Raw genomic sequence first — 12,476 nt, forward strand, 5'->3', positions numbered from 1 at the left:
AAGGCAGTTACAATGCAGTATGGAGGGCACCTGCCCAGGCAAATGACACATGCTCTCCACAAGATCCTCCTCCCAAAACCCAGACAAACCAAAGCAGCAGCTAGAGCTCTGGCATGTGCTCTGGAGGCAGAGAACAATGGCTTTGGCTTCATATTAGGAAGGAAAGGAAGCCCTTCCCAGACGGAGAAGCTGTGGCATGGACACAGGCAGGAGCAGCACACAGAGTTATGCCCAAAGCTATCAAACGAGCATGGCTGACAGCACAACTAAGCCAAGTCCTGGCAGTGAGAGCTGAAGCCTCTGATCCAGTACAGCAAGGGGGCAAAATGGGAGAACCAAGCTGAGGCTCTCTGGCCCATGCCAGGTTTGTCTATACAAGGGGAAGAGCATTAGAATGATTAGAATGCCCTGACACGAGACCAGCTTACGGTACATCAGGACTTGTCTGGTTTTTTCATCCAGGAACTACTGGAGATGGCTTTGTAGAATACTGCTAGGAAAGGAGACCATGGCCAGGCTGTATTTGGCCAGCTCCTGGATGCTGGGATATACAGATGCCACATGTGATGACAAGAGTATTGGCAAGGGGCATCAGGGAGAGTCCTGGAGCTGATCCCAAGGCAAATGTCCCTTCTTACTGAGAGGAATGTTATGAAACAGCTCTCCCCCAGGTATGGGCTGTAACTGGAGTTATTGCAGCAGCCAGGTGGTACAAACCCTAAATCTAGCAGTGCTCCGGTCAGGAGAGGAGCACAGGTGAAGATTGTGAACAAGTTTGGAGATAGGGTGCATGCAACCAGCTGAAAAAACAGGTTTGAATCTATGGCAGCTGTCAAGAGCCTGGTTCTCTTGGTGGCCCCTGTAGATCACTGGCGTGTGTGGTAGTTAAGTAGTGGCCAATCTATCACTGGTCCTTGGGTCAGGAGGAGAGGGGACCCTAGGGTAGTGTTGCACTTGTCATGTGAGCTGACCTACCAGAGGGAGAGCAGCCACCTCTCTACCTTGCAAGGAGCAGTAAAATACAAGCTGGCAGCACAAGGGACGATTTCATTTGCAACTAGGGCGATTTTCTCAAGCACTTAGACTGACCCAGTTTTACAGGCAAGCCTTTTGATGGAAACAACAGGAAAGTTGTTATTTCTCCATCAGTGCTCCTCTTCTAAGTTTCCTTGTCCAATCTTCACTCTTGTCTCCTGACTGAAAAGATCAGGATCCTTATCAAAGAAGTCAAGTTCTGTCCTCTGATTAGGACTGCTGTGCATGAGCTGGGAGCCTTCTGCAGGCTGAGGTTCCAGCTGTGGGAGGGCAAATGCATTTCCAGCACGTAGGCAGCAGAGATGAGGGATGCCATCTGCGTTTGGGTCGCGTGTGCCCTGCAAGCCTGTCAGCTCCCAGCAATGATGCACTGTGCTGGCTGATGTGCTGCACACCCAGGGCTGCGTCCAGCACTGAGGGACTCACTGGCTTGTCCCTGTCTTCTCCTCCCAGACCCGTGCAGCCCAGTGTGGCCCCACAGTCAGCAGCAGAGGATCTTGAGGAAGGCTTTGCGGAAGTCAGTGTTGAAGGTTGTGTAGATGATGGGGTTCAGGGCACTGTTGACGTAGCCGAGCCAGGTGCTGGCACTGTAAAGCCCTGGAGGCACGTGGCAGGATGGGCAGTGGGCATTGAGGATGTGAATCAAGAAGAAGGGCAGCCAGCAGACTATGAATGCCCCTGGGTTTAGAGAGAGGCAGAAAACAATCCGTGAGTTTAGAGCAGCAACTATTTGGAAAAGGGCCTGCACTGGTGACCTCTCCCTCCAGCCCCTCACTATTTCTGTATGTCACAAACACTGGAAGCCACGTTTATTCCTGGCACAGAGGGATTTGACAAAAGCTTAGGCTCCTTGGGACAAGCTTTGTGAATGTATGGAGCTTCAGAAGTGGTCTGATGACAGACAAAAGCAAGTGGCCACAACTTTGAGGGAAAGCCTCAGCTGCTTTAATCAGTTAGAATGAGGGCTGCTTTATTTTCCTGCTACTACTGAGTTAATGGGGGGGAACAGTGCATCTGGTGACCACAGCAGGTGACAGGGACACCAGTGTCCTGGCTTCTCTACCCAGCTGTACGAACTGGTTCCTCTGTGGCTCCTTGCCTCAGTTTCCCTTTCTGTAATCAGATTTAAGAGCTTCTGCATGTATGGAAACTTAGGATTGTTCCAGCCTTGCAATAGTAAAACAAAGGAAAAGGAAAAACAAAGGTATTGGCTGTTGCTCCCTCTAGTAGGGCTTGTTGGCCACTGATTTTAAACACAAGGGTAACAAAACAGTAAATAAAACACTAACATATGTGGCTCTCAACATTTGGGAGCATTATTCTAGATCCCTAAATGTCTCACTGCTGTCTCTCCTGAGTTTGTGAAGCAGTAACAGCTGAAGCCAAGGCCCAGTGTGCATTTTTTTAAATCTCAATATTGTATTAAGAGGTTCTGTATTAGGAGGCTCCTGGAAGTCCCAAACCATCACCCCTTGCACCCCACAGGCAGAATGGCTCTCACTCACCCAGGACAATTGCCAGCATCTGTGTAGCCTTCCTCTCCCGCAGCTGGATCAGTCGGGGCTGCTGCTGGGCCAGCCTCAAGCTGCTGATGGTTCCACCATTGCTGAGCCTCCGTACCTCCACTGCTGCCTTCGTGCTCCTCCTCCTCTCTTCCCACCTGCTGGTTTGGGTAGTCCCTGGTGCCTTGGTGAGGGATGCCTCGTGGCAGAAGCTCCGGTACCGCTGCAGGCTGAAGACAGCGAGCAACCTCCTTTTTGTAGACATCTCCTGGCCTGTGCATTTGAGCGAGAGACAGGGGGAAAAGGTGCCTTGGCATCTGCTTGGCAAAGCTTTCCTCTCCACGTGTTCCTGCAAAAGATGATGCCACAGAGGATCTGGAAACCATCCAAACTGCTCATTGGGCCAGAGGATGATGAGGGAAGTTGTAGGAGTCATCCTTAGCCTCACTTGCCTCTTACATTGCACCATGTCCTCTGCACTGACCTGGGGGTTAACCAGCAGTTGACAAACCTTTGCCTTCATCCCACCAAGGAGAAGCATGAGAACAGTAAGAGCAGGAATACCTGCTCTGCTAACCTCCCATCTGTATTTTTGTGTTGGCCCTGCTCCCCTTAGCATCCCCACCCTTTTAATGTAGCTTCGCTGTGCAAAAATGGGTAAAAGGAGTGGATATGCATGATCAGGTAATTCCTTTCAAACTGTTGTGTTGGTTCCCATGGTTGCAGGTATTTCATCTAGAAAGGTCAGCAGAACAAATGTTGCATGCACCATCAGTATTTTGACCTCTTAAGTCTGTCAGATGAAGAGGGTTTTTCATTTTAATAACAGATGTTAAAGCCTGTGAAGCCCTGAGAGTGAAGCTTCATAGAGCAAAAATCAATAAATGAAGACATTAAAATCAATAAATGAAGAAATGATGCAAAAAATGAAGACTTATGCATGGCTGAGAAAACCCTGCTCTGAAGAAATACTGAAATAGGCTGTGCTCTTTTCTACTTGCCACTTCTAGAGGGCAGAGATACCCAGGGAATATCCTCTTTCTAGGGGTCTGAAAAGGATTTAACTGGAGCTTCTACACCTCAAATATCATGGTGTATGAGCAAGGGATGGGATGAAAACATCATGTTCCTCCTTATGCTTTCTGTTCTGTGTTTTAACCCTTTGAGGAGAAGAGATGATGCATTCCTCTCCTTTTTGACAGCTCCTTTTGGGTTCATGTGGCTCTTACTTGGTGTGCATAACACGGTTTGGTGCTGGCGCTCTGGCTGCCCTGCCGGGTGAGGGTTCGCTTCTTTTGCCTCTGTCTGAGCACGAGGTAAATCCGCACATAGAGCAGCAGGGTCACCATGAAGGGGAGGTAGAAGGACACCAAAGAGGAGTAGATGACGAAACTAGGGTTGGATATGGAACAGACACTGGGATCCCCTGGGGAGGAGAAGAGAGAGAGAGGAGTGGCTGAGCTGATTTCAGTTTAGTACAAAGAGACTCTGGTGTGTTGGCAAAGCGAGACAAAAGGTGGCTGGGGGCAAAGGCAGTCTAAGGAGTGCAAATCATGCTCTGGCTTACCCAATTACCTAAGTGATGCTTAAAATGAACCCAACACAGGGCCAACAAGCATTAGCAAGCATGCATCTGCCTGCCTTTCTGGCCAACAGCTGTTCTCTTCCCTCATGTCTATTCCCACCCTTTTTCCTATTCCTTTGTCAGCCTCTGAGCTGCCTAGTTGCAGAGTGTGCATTCACTCCTATCTGTCTGAACCAGGCAGAGGGGGGCAGCAGAATTTCCCACTCCCATCCCTTTCCTGCCTCAAGCACTGCAGAGGGGACAGATGAGAGCAGAAGCTTCTGCCTGTGACTTAGTGGGAAGGAAGGCTCCCCTGTCCTCTGCCTCCAGGGAGATTGTGCTGCCCTAGCTAAGGGAAAGGAAAAAGACCAACCTGCTTCCAAGATGGAGGCTAAGTTGTTTGCCCTCCTCAAAGGATTAGTTAAGGAAGCAGGCAGCCAGCTGGATAGGAAGGAGGTCTCTAACAAGCAATGCTAATATGCAATCCTTGCTGTTTAGAAATGTGTTCTGTATCAGTCAGAACTGTGCTTCTGAACCTGTGGATATTGGCAAGATGCCATTTAGTGTGTGCTGTATGTGCTGCACGTTTTTCTCTGTGTGCTCAAAGTGATTGTTTGATCGGCAAGATGCCATTTAGTGTGTGTGTGTGTGTGCTGTATGTACTGCACGTTTTGCTCTGTGTGCTCAAAGTGATTGTTTGATGGGAATCTGAAAACCTGGACACCTATATGGGCATTGATTTGGCAGTAGAGCAGGCAGGTTTGCCCTTTAGAGTGATAGTCAGTGTCTACCTGAGCAAATGGCAAGTTTATAGACAAGAGTACATGGGGATTTTTCTCTCCCTTCATAGTGTGGTTTTTAGTTCCTTAAAATTTCCTGTAACTTGGCAAATCTGCAGACCCATGTTAAATGACCTGGCCATACACAGGGCAGCTCCACTGCCAACCCCTCCTGCGTGCTATTGTTCAGGGTATCACCTACCTGTAGTATTGAAGCCAAAGAGGAGAGGGCATGACACTGCAAATGCCAGCATCCAAACTATCACAATCATGAGAGAGACTCTCCTGCAGGAGCTCTGCCCAGTGCTGTACTGGTACTGAACTGGTTTCACCACTGCGGTGTATCTGCAGACCAAACCAGCTCCGGGAAGAGGAGATGGAGGAAGGAGGGAGGGAAAGGACCAGTTTTTTAAAAGGAGAAGTGAAAGCAGCACAGGGAACATGATGGTGAATGTGGTGAAGAAATAGAAGAGGAAAGTAGAGAAAATCAGATGATGGGATCAGCAATTTGTAGAAATGGTAAGTGGGGCATTGGGGGGAGGAACAGAGGAAATCAGAGTTAGTTGGCAGCAGTGCAGAGAAAGCTTAGCAGAACTCATAGCATGCAAAGCTACAAGGTTTGGGCTACCAGGTGGATCAAGAAACCCCAGGAAATCCCTAACCCTCAAGGCCCTAGAGTTACATGGGCACTGCTGTGAAAGAGCACTCTGGAGTAACCACAAACTACTAAACTCTGTCTCAGCTGCCTGGTCTGGTGTTGGCCTGACAGGCAGAGGGTTGCCTGGGGGCAGGTTGTCAAGGACCTTCAGTTGCTGGGGTGCTCCAGGAGATGCAGCTCAGCAGGGCAAGGATTTGGAAGGCACAGGAGTCACATCTTTAGGAGAGCCTGGGGGCTCTGTCTTGCAGACAGAGCCAAACTGAAATGGGGAGACAGATTCCCATGGAGGAACACCTGACAAAAGCACCATTGAGAGCTGCCTTCCATTACTATCCTTGAACTACACATTACAAAGGTACAGCATGCAGTATTTTTCCCTTCTCTCATTCCTTGGTCCCAGTAGGATCACATGTGACAAGGTTTTGGCTCCCAGCCCTCAGCATTGCTTAAAATAGGCTCAGTTTTAAAATGCAGAAAACCAGAGCAAAGCTCAAGATTACACAGCAATAATCTTCATCTCTCTCTGTGAATATGGCAGGATTTTGTTTATTAAAGCTTCATGAGTGAGATCTCCAGAAGGAGAAATCCTATTTGACACTCAGTGGGAGCTGGATGACCAATTGTGGTTCCTGCCTTTAAGAAGCCTAAGGATGTGGTTGACTATCTACTGGGGATGTTTTATTGCTTGTGTCTCCTTGCCCTCCAGTGCAGACCTCTTCTTGCAGAGCCACATAAACAGCAGTAGTGGCAGGGACAGACCTTCAGGGGTTTGTTGTCCTGAGGACACTGATGTGGTCTGTGCTCACCCCACTTCTTTGTCCCTGCCCCACTGGGGCCCAGGGCTGACCCCAATATCCAGGCTGTCCCCCTGGATGCTGCTGTGTCTCACCTGTCAATGCTGATGGCACAGAGGTTCAGAATGCTGGCTGTGCACATCATTACATCCATGGTGACGAAGATATCGCAACAGATACGGCTGAAGGTCCAGACCCCTCCGGTCACCTGCACCAGTGACACAAAACTGTCAGCCTTGCTCTGCACCAGGGCCTGACAAGTTATGTGCGAGGAGCTGCTCTCCTCCAAGTATCTCAGCAGCCTGGAGGAGCTCCGCAGTGATGGGCAGAGGGAAACTGAGGCACCAGTGTTGTGTGCAAGATAACACAGCAGTAGGTCGTGGAGAAGGAGCCTCACTTTAATTTCAATCCTTTATGTGCTCTTACAGAGGGTGGCAGGGAGAAGAAACAGCAGCTATCCCTTCTCTCAAGGCCTAGCATGAAAAACGGATTTAAATTTGCTATCACTGTATTTATCCTTTGATTAATGATTATCTGAGAAAATCTAAGGGCTGAAAGTCTTTCTCAGCTTAGCTGCCAGAGTGCTCTTGCAGGCAGTGAGCTGGAAAAGTGCTGCAAATTTTTTGCATTTATGTATGAAACTGAGATCTGAGACTGAGGCTTCTCAAAAACCTTATTTGAATTCTTATCTCAGTTACAGATTTTGATTATTAGATCTGAGTGAGAACTAACAAGCTACTCAGATAAAGGGGCTTGAGTTGCTACCAAGCTGTTCTGGTTGTTTTCAATTTTTAATCTGAAGTGTGTGGTTGTGAAAGCTCAGCCGCAGCCTAAGCTCAGTCTTAGTGATGGAGAAAAGTGGGGCTTGGAGCAGTCACCAAGTTCTTGACAACAGTTTTTTTGATTGACAAGCATGTTCCAAGCACTGTGTGGCCCTGCTGTCCTTGGGCTTGGGATGACAGCCTGATTCTGAGGGAGGTGGTCTGCCTCAGTGCCCACTCCTTGTAGGAGATGGAGGGCAGGCTGCCTCCTTGTTCAGCTGCAAACAAACCCAGTCCTGTGCTGAATGGGGGAGTAGGAGAGAAAAAAGGGGGAAAGTCCATGCTTGGGAGAGAGCCTGGATTTTAGCCTTCAGCCCTGTAGATCCTGCTGTTTCATCTGGGTCCTGGGAAGCAATCAGAAACTGCCACTAGTTTCTGGTTCTCTGCTCACATTTAGACAACATCTGGAATACTGCACCTGGTTTTGAGGCATCAGTAGAGGAAAAACATTGATAAACAGGAGTGAGTCCAGTGGAGAGCCACCAAAACAATCCACAGGGGCCGGGGCAGCTAAGGGACCAGCTAAGGGAGCAGGACATTTTCAGTCTGGAAAAGAGATGGCTTTGAGGGCTGGGAGACTAACACCCTCTGGTGCCTAGTGGGAGGATATTGAAAAGGCTGAAGAAGATGGAGCTGGGTTTTTCACAGCAGTGACAGCAGTGGTGCAGTGGGAGGACAAGAGGCAACAGGAATGAGCTGGAAGAAAGATGCAAACTGGTTATGAAGGTTACTTTTCTGACTACAGGGACAGTGGGACAGTGGAGCCAGTTGCTTGGTAAGTCTGTGTAGGATCCATCCTAGGAGCTCTTCAAAACCCATTCAAAAATAAGTATCTCAGACCGTACTGGAGAGGGTGCCACAAGTAAGCTTGGCTTCTCAGGCAGTGGGTCAGCCCTGCAAGTGTTGGTGCCTAGGAAGGATGCAGCCCCCTACTGAGAAAAGCACTTGTACAAACACAAAATTCACTCTGTGAGAATCGTTTAAGAAATAATCCCGAGAAATGTAAATGATTTGATAGTGGCAGCATTCCCACACATGGACACAGAAACTTGCTGAGGTGAGCTGTGTCTTTTGGGTGTTCTCTGCTGGACCCAGCTGCTAAATTTCAGAAATCAGGTATTGAGTGAGTCAGTCTTCTATTAGACCCTCTGACCCTGAATGAATGCAGGGGAGGGAAACAGGAATTGGCTTGCAGAATGCAGAAGGGAACTGTGCTTCCTTCTCCAGTTCTCTTGATAATGGAGGTGCTCCTTTGTTTTCTTATAAAAAAGTAAGTAAAGGGGAAAAAGTCAAACCAAAACAATTGAGCTTTTCTACACAGATGAGCTACAAGACATGCAGTCTGAAGGCAGTCCATCTGAGATTAGGGACCTTAACAGGTAGGTTCAGCTTCCTAAGAAACACTACACTGGTTTTACTTAAGTTTCAGATTTTGAGATCTACTTGACCACCTCAAAATATATCAAAAAATTTCTGGAAGCCTTTGCAGTGGGACCCAGTAAGGGATGTTTCTGCAGTTTGAGGTAAAAAGCAATGCAGTTTCTTTATGAGCTGTGGAGTCTGAAGAATATTTCACCAAGCCAGTGGCAGGTGTTCACATGAAAGCCAGCTGCTGCTAACCCAGCATATGAACAAGCACTTAACTGAGGGAGTTTCCAAGGTCCTGAGCATGTTAAAATGCTGAGCTCAAGAATGTGAACCATTAAAACTGAAGAAGGTGCTGGTGGGGATGGCTCAGAAGTGAGCCCTCTCAGGATGATGCTGTCACATCACCTGCATACTAGATTGCAGCTTGTGTAAGAGGATGCTTGACAGATCAAAATGTTTGGGCTTAAAACCCGTTCTCACTTCCACCTGCCACTTCTGAAATGGGGAGTAGCTCTGCTGGAGTTGGTGAAGTAGTTAATATTTACCTGTGGGGTATATGAACCCAGAATTTATTCCAGAATTTAACAGTGAAGAAAAACCTTTTTATTATATGCCTTGTTCAACATTTTAAAAATTCTATTTCTGATCTTCCTTTTATTGCTCTGTTCTAATCATCTCTGCTACAACAGCTAGAACCTGCTAGTCTGCATTCCTGGTTTTCATGTGCTGGCAGGGTACTTCTTCTTTATCCCTCCAGTGCTTTTTGTCCAGGAATCTCAAAGGGTATCCCAGGTATTAATTAAATGAATCCTCATATCTGTCTGGGTGAGGTGGATGGTCAAATATTAATCTCTTACAGCTGATGAGAGCAAACTACAGAGAGATGAGCCGATACAATCTCTCATTACCACTCAGTGATTATCCAGCAGAAGAGTGTCCAGGGTGAAATCTGGCTCTATCAAACACAGTGCTCAAAATCCCTATATACTATTCAGGTCAGGTTTTCACCTAATCTTCTTGACGACCAGTCTGCTTTATCTACAAAATTGTGGTGTTATTATTTTTAACTTCCAAACTCTATAAGAAGCTTTCCAGTTAATGAGTGCCCAATGATTATTTTTTTAAACTTATGCTTATCCACCACTCTCCTGAATTCTTAAAATAAACAACAGAATCTCCACAATTCGGATATGAATGGTGATGCTGCATTGAGGAGCACATGGATGGGAAAGTAGGAAACCAAGTTGCATCAGGAAATGGCAGGCATGAAAGTAGTGGTGCATCTAAGCAGGCTCCCTGAAGGGTTTTGTGCTTGAGAGCTGATGCTTGGGGCTGCTGCTGGCTCCTGCAGCTGTGAGATGGCTGCTCATGGGTTTGCACAGTGGGAGTACACAGAGCACTTGTGTGGTCAGCACTGCTGAGCTGCAGTAACTCAGCTCTGTCCTCCCTCTGACACCAGTCCGGCAGAGCTCCTGGAGCTCACAGAGCAGCTTAGGTCTCACTGCTCCCGTGTGAGAGACAAGATGAGCAGACAGTGTGACTCCCACACAGTCTCAGCAGACTAGACCTCAGTGACAACCTTCTCCTGATGCTTTCTTCCCCTTTGGAGGTAGAACTGGATGTTGTGAGAAGCCTGAGGAGGGTGTTCCCAGCTGCCGCATGTCCTCCTCCATCTATGCAATGACTACATGGCATGATGGTGTTTAATGCCCTCAGACTCCAGTGGGGAGGATACCCTGATGCCACTGTGCTGGAAACCTTGGTGAGCTTCAGCAGCCACAGCACCAAGGATCAGTAAAGGAGAGGGCAGCAGTATTGGTGTGTCAGACCTACATGTTGGCCCCCAGAAGATTGCTAGACACTGCTAAATAGCACTTCTGTGCCAGAAACCTCCTTGAGATGAGGATTTTGAGGCTATAAAATGTTCCTGTTGCTGCACTGTCACAGCCTTCCCAAAAGATTTCTCAGAAAGAGACAGTTCTGGTTTGCATGATTGATAAAATAACACATTTCATGGCCACTGATGACTCTAAAAATGGAGTGTAAAGCACAAACTTCACAAGCAGCATTTAAATCTGAGGCATTTATCCGTCTTAAGCTTTTCCATAAATAAGGGCCAGTTCTGAAGTCTGGTTTGGCAAACCTTCAGTAGATGAATAGGTATTCTACACAGTTTTAGGGACTGAATGATTTTTTGGCAATTTCCAGGCTCATGGTATATTGAAGCATGATGCCATTTCTGCTTCATTGATGGCATTGCTGATCCATAAACAGCAGCAAATATTGAAAAACTCTGGGGCTTTTTGGACTGTTTTTTAAATCTTGGTTTTCCTGGAGTTCTACAGCCCAGTTTTACAAGAAGTCCTGCGCAATGCTAGGATGGGTAGTTTGGGTTTGGCATGTGTATGAGTTCTTTTCTTTGTTGTCTGGATAATTCTTGCATCAGCTGCTTTGATTATCCAAGCTCCTCAGACAGAAATTAGTCTTGAATGGGTCTACAAACACAGCTAGGAAATGGACCTACTGTTGTGCTCACAAATCATGACCAAGGCATTGAATGGGGCAGAGGCTGCTCCACAGATGTGCCTCAGTCCCACCCTGTCCGCAGCAAGAGTGAGTGCCAAGTATTTTCTAGAGCAAAGCATAATGTGATTTCATTAAAGACTGGAATGCACTTGAGCTGATAGACTACTCCAGTCTCAAATAAAACTTGACTATTAATAATATTTTTTAGTTGCAATCAAACTGAAGAGTCTAACTCTATCTTTCTGGGATGGCTTCCCACACACACACACTCTCTTATACCTTGTTTTTAATAACTCTGTGTAGCACACCCAAGCAGTACACAGCCTGCAGGACAGCTCCAGGGCTGTTCCCCACAGATCAGTCTAAATGCTGCTACAGCCTTCATTAGGAACATGACCACGCATGCAGTGGTGTGGTTAAATTCTGCTGATCATTCCTGAGAGGTACTCACCTCCAAGTACACCATCCATGGCATCACCAAAGTAGCCACCAGCAAATCTGCCACTGCCAGGCTCACCACGAGGTAGTTGGTGGTGGTTTGCAAGGAGCGTTCCCTCAGCACAGCCAGGCAGACCAGCACATTCCCAAAGATGATGGCCAGAATCAAGATGCCATAGCACAGGGCGTAGTAGGTGTGTGAATGGGGCAGCTCAGGCTCTGTGGTGCTGTTTGCCCCACAGGGAATGGGGTCTGTTGTGTTAGGATGGCTGCTGGCTCTGGTGAAGAGGGCCATGGGGCTGCCACTGCAAAGAGAAAGAAAGGATTGAAAATCACAGCTCTGCAATGACTCTGGAAAACAGAACCCCCTGTGGGTATTGGGATGATTTTTATACTTTCTGTATGAATTCTTCTCCAAGCCAATCAGAAAGGTATTTTTTCTGCTCATATACAGGCAGAGCTTTGCTTAAAGACTTCCTTGGCCTGTTCTGTTCTTCACTGAATCTAAGCCAAGAGAAGAATGCAAGATTTCATCTCCTGTGTGCATGTGAAAGGTGGATCTTACCAACCAATGCACCTGTAGGAAAGTGGGCAATGGTTTTGAGAAGCACCAAAGTCACACCACAGTATAAGTCAGCTGGGCAAGAGTGCAGCCTGAAAGACAACAATTTGAAATGATGAGCAAGACCCAACACAGCTACCCAAACATACTAGGGCTTGGCCAAAATTTGGAACTTAAATATATTCTTCTGGGAAGTATCCTCTTCTTTCTCTCATCAAAAAATGTCTTCAATAAGTTCACACACTCAAGTGCTTGGCAGCCTGGCAGCAAGCACCACCTCCAGAATTCCTCTTTTCCTGTAGCATGTCCCAACCCCTGCCTGTCTTGTAAACGGTTGACTGCTGGTGCTGTTCCCATTCCATCCATACGGTGCTCTGTGTTTTCCATGCCTGGCCAGAAGATATGCTTCCTGTGCTGAAAAGCAAGCCA

The 12,476-nt window shown here is 47.4% G+C and overlaps 1 protein-coding gene across 1 annotated transcript; it reads right to left on the reverse strand.

Moving 5' to 3' along the window:
- On the reverse strand, positions 1 to 11,784 carry DRD3 (dopamine receptor D3). Its single transcript, XM_005420547.2, has 6 exons — positions 11,499 to 11,784; positions 6,428 to 6,540; positions 5,083 to 5,225; positions 3,767 to 3,963; positions 2,541 to 2,886; positions 1 to 1,713 (listed from the first exon to the last, which is right to left on the reverse strand). Exons 1-6 carry the CDS (start codon positions 11,778 to 11,780, stop codon positions 1,517 to 1,519), a joined length of 1,278 nt encoding a protein of 425 aa, XP_005420604.1. The 5' UTR covers positions 11,781 to 11,784; the 3' UTR covers positions 1 to 1,516.
- Between the last annotated feature and the right edge of the window lie 692 nt (positions 11,785 to 12,476).

The sequence above is a fragment of the Geospiza fortis genome, unplaced genomic scaffold (assembly GCF_000277835.1).
Source record: "Geospiza fortis unplaced genomic scaffold, GeoFor_1.0 scaffold1, whole genome shotgun sequence".
Lineage (NCBI taxonomy): Eukaryota > Metazoa > Chordata > Aves > Passeriformes > Thraupidae > Geospiza > Geospiza fortis.

What these genes read in the sequence shown, in the direction of transcription:
- DRD3 (XM_005420547.2), bottom strand. Translation starts at nt 11,780, where the DNA reads ATGGCCCTCTTCACCAGAGCCAGCAGCCATCCTAACACAACAGACCCC. An exon ending in CATGGATGGTGTACTTGGAG is followed by an intron (nt 6,541 to 11,498) that starts GTGAGTACCTCT and finishes TCACTGGTGCAG; the next exon opens with GTGACCGGAGGGGTCTGGAC. An exon ending in AACCGTGTTATGCACACCAA is followed by an intron (nt 2,887 to 3,766) that starts GTAAGAGCCACA and finishes CATCTTTTGCAG; the next exon opens with GAACACGTGGAGAGGAAAGC.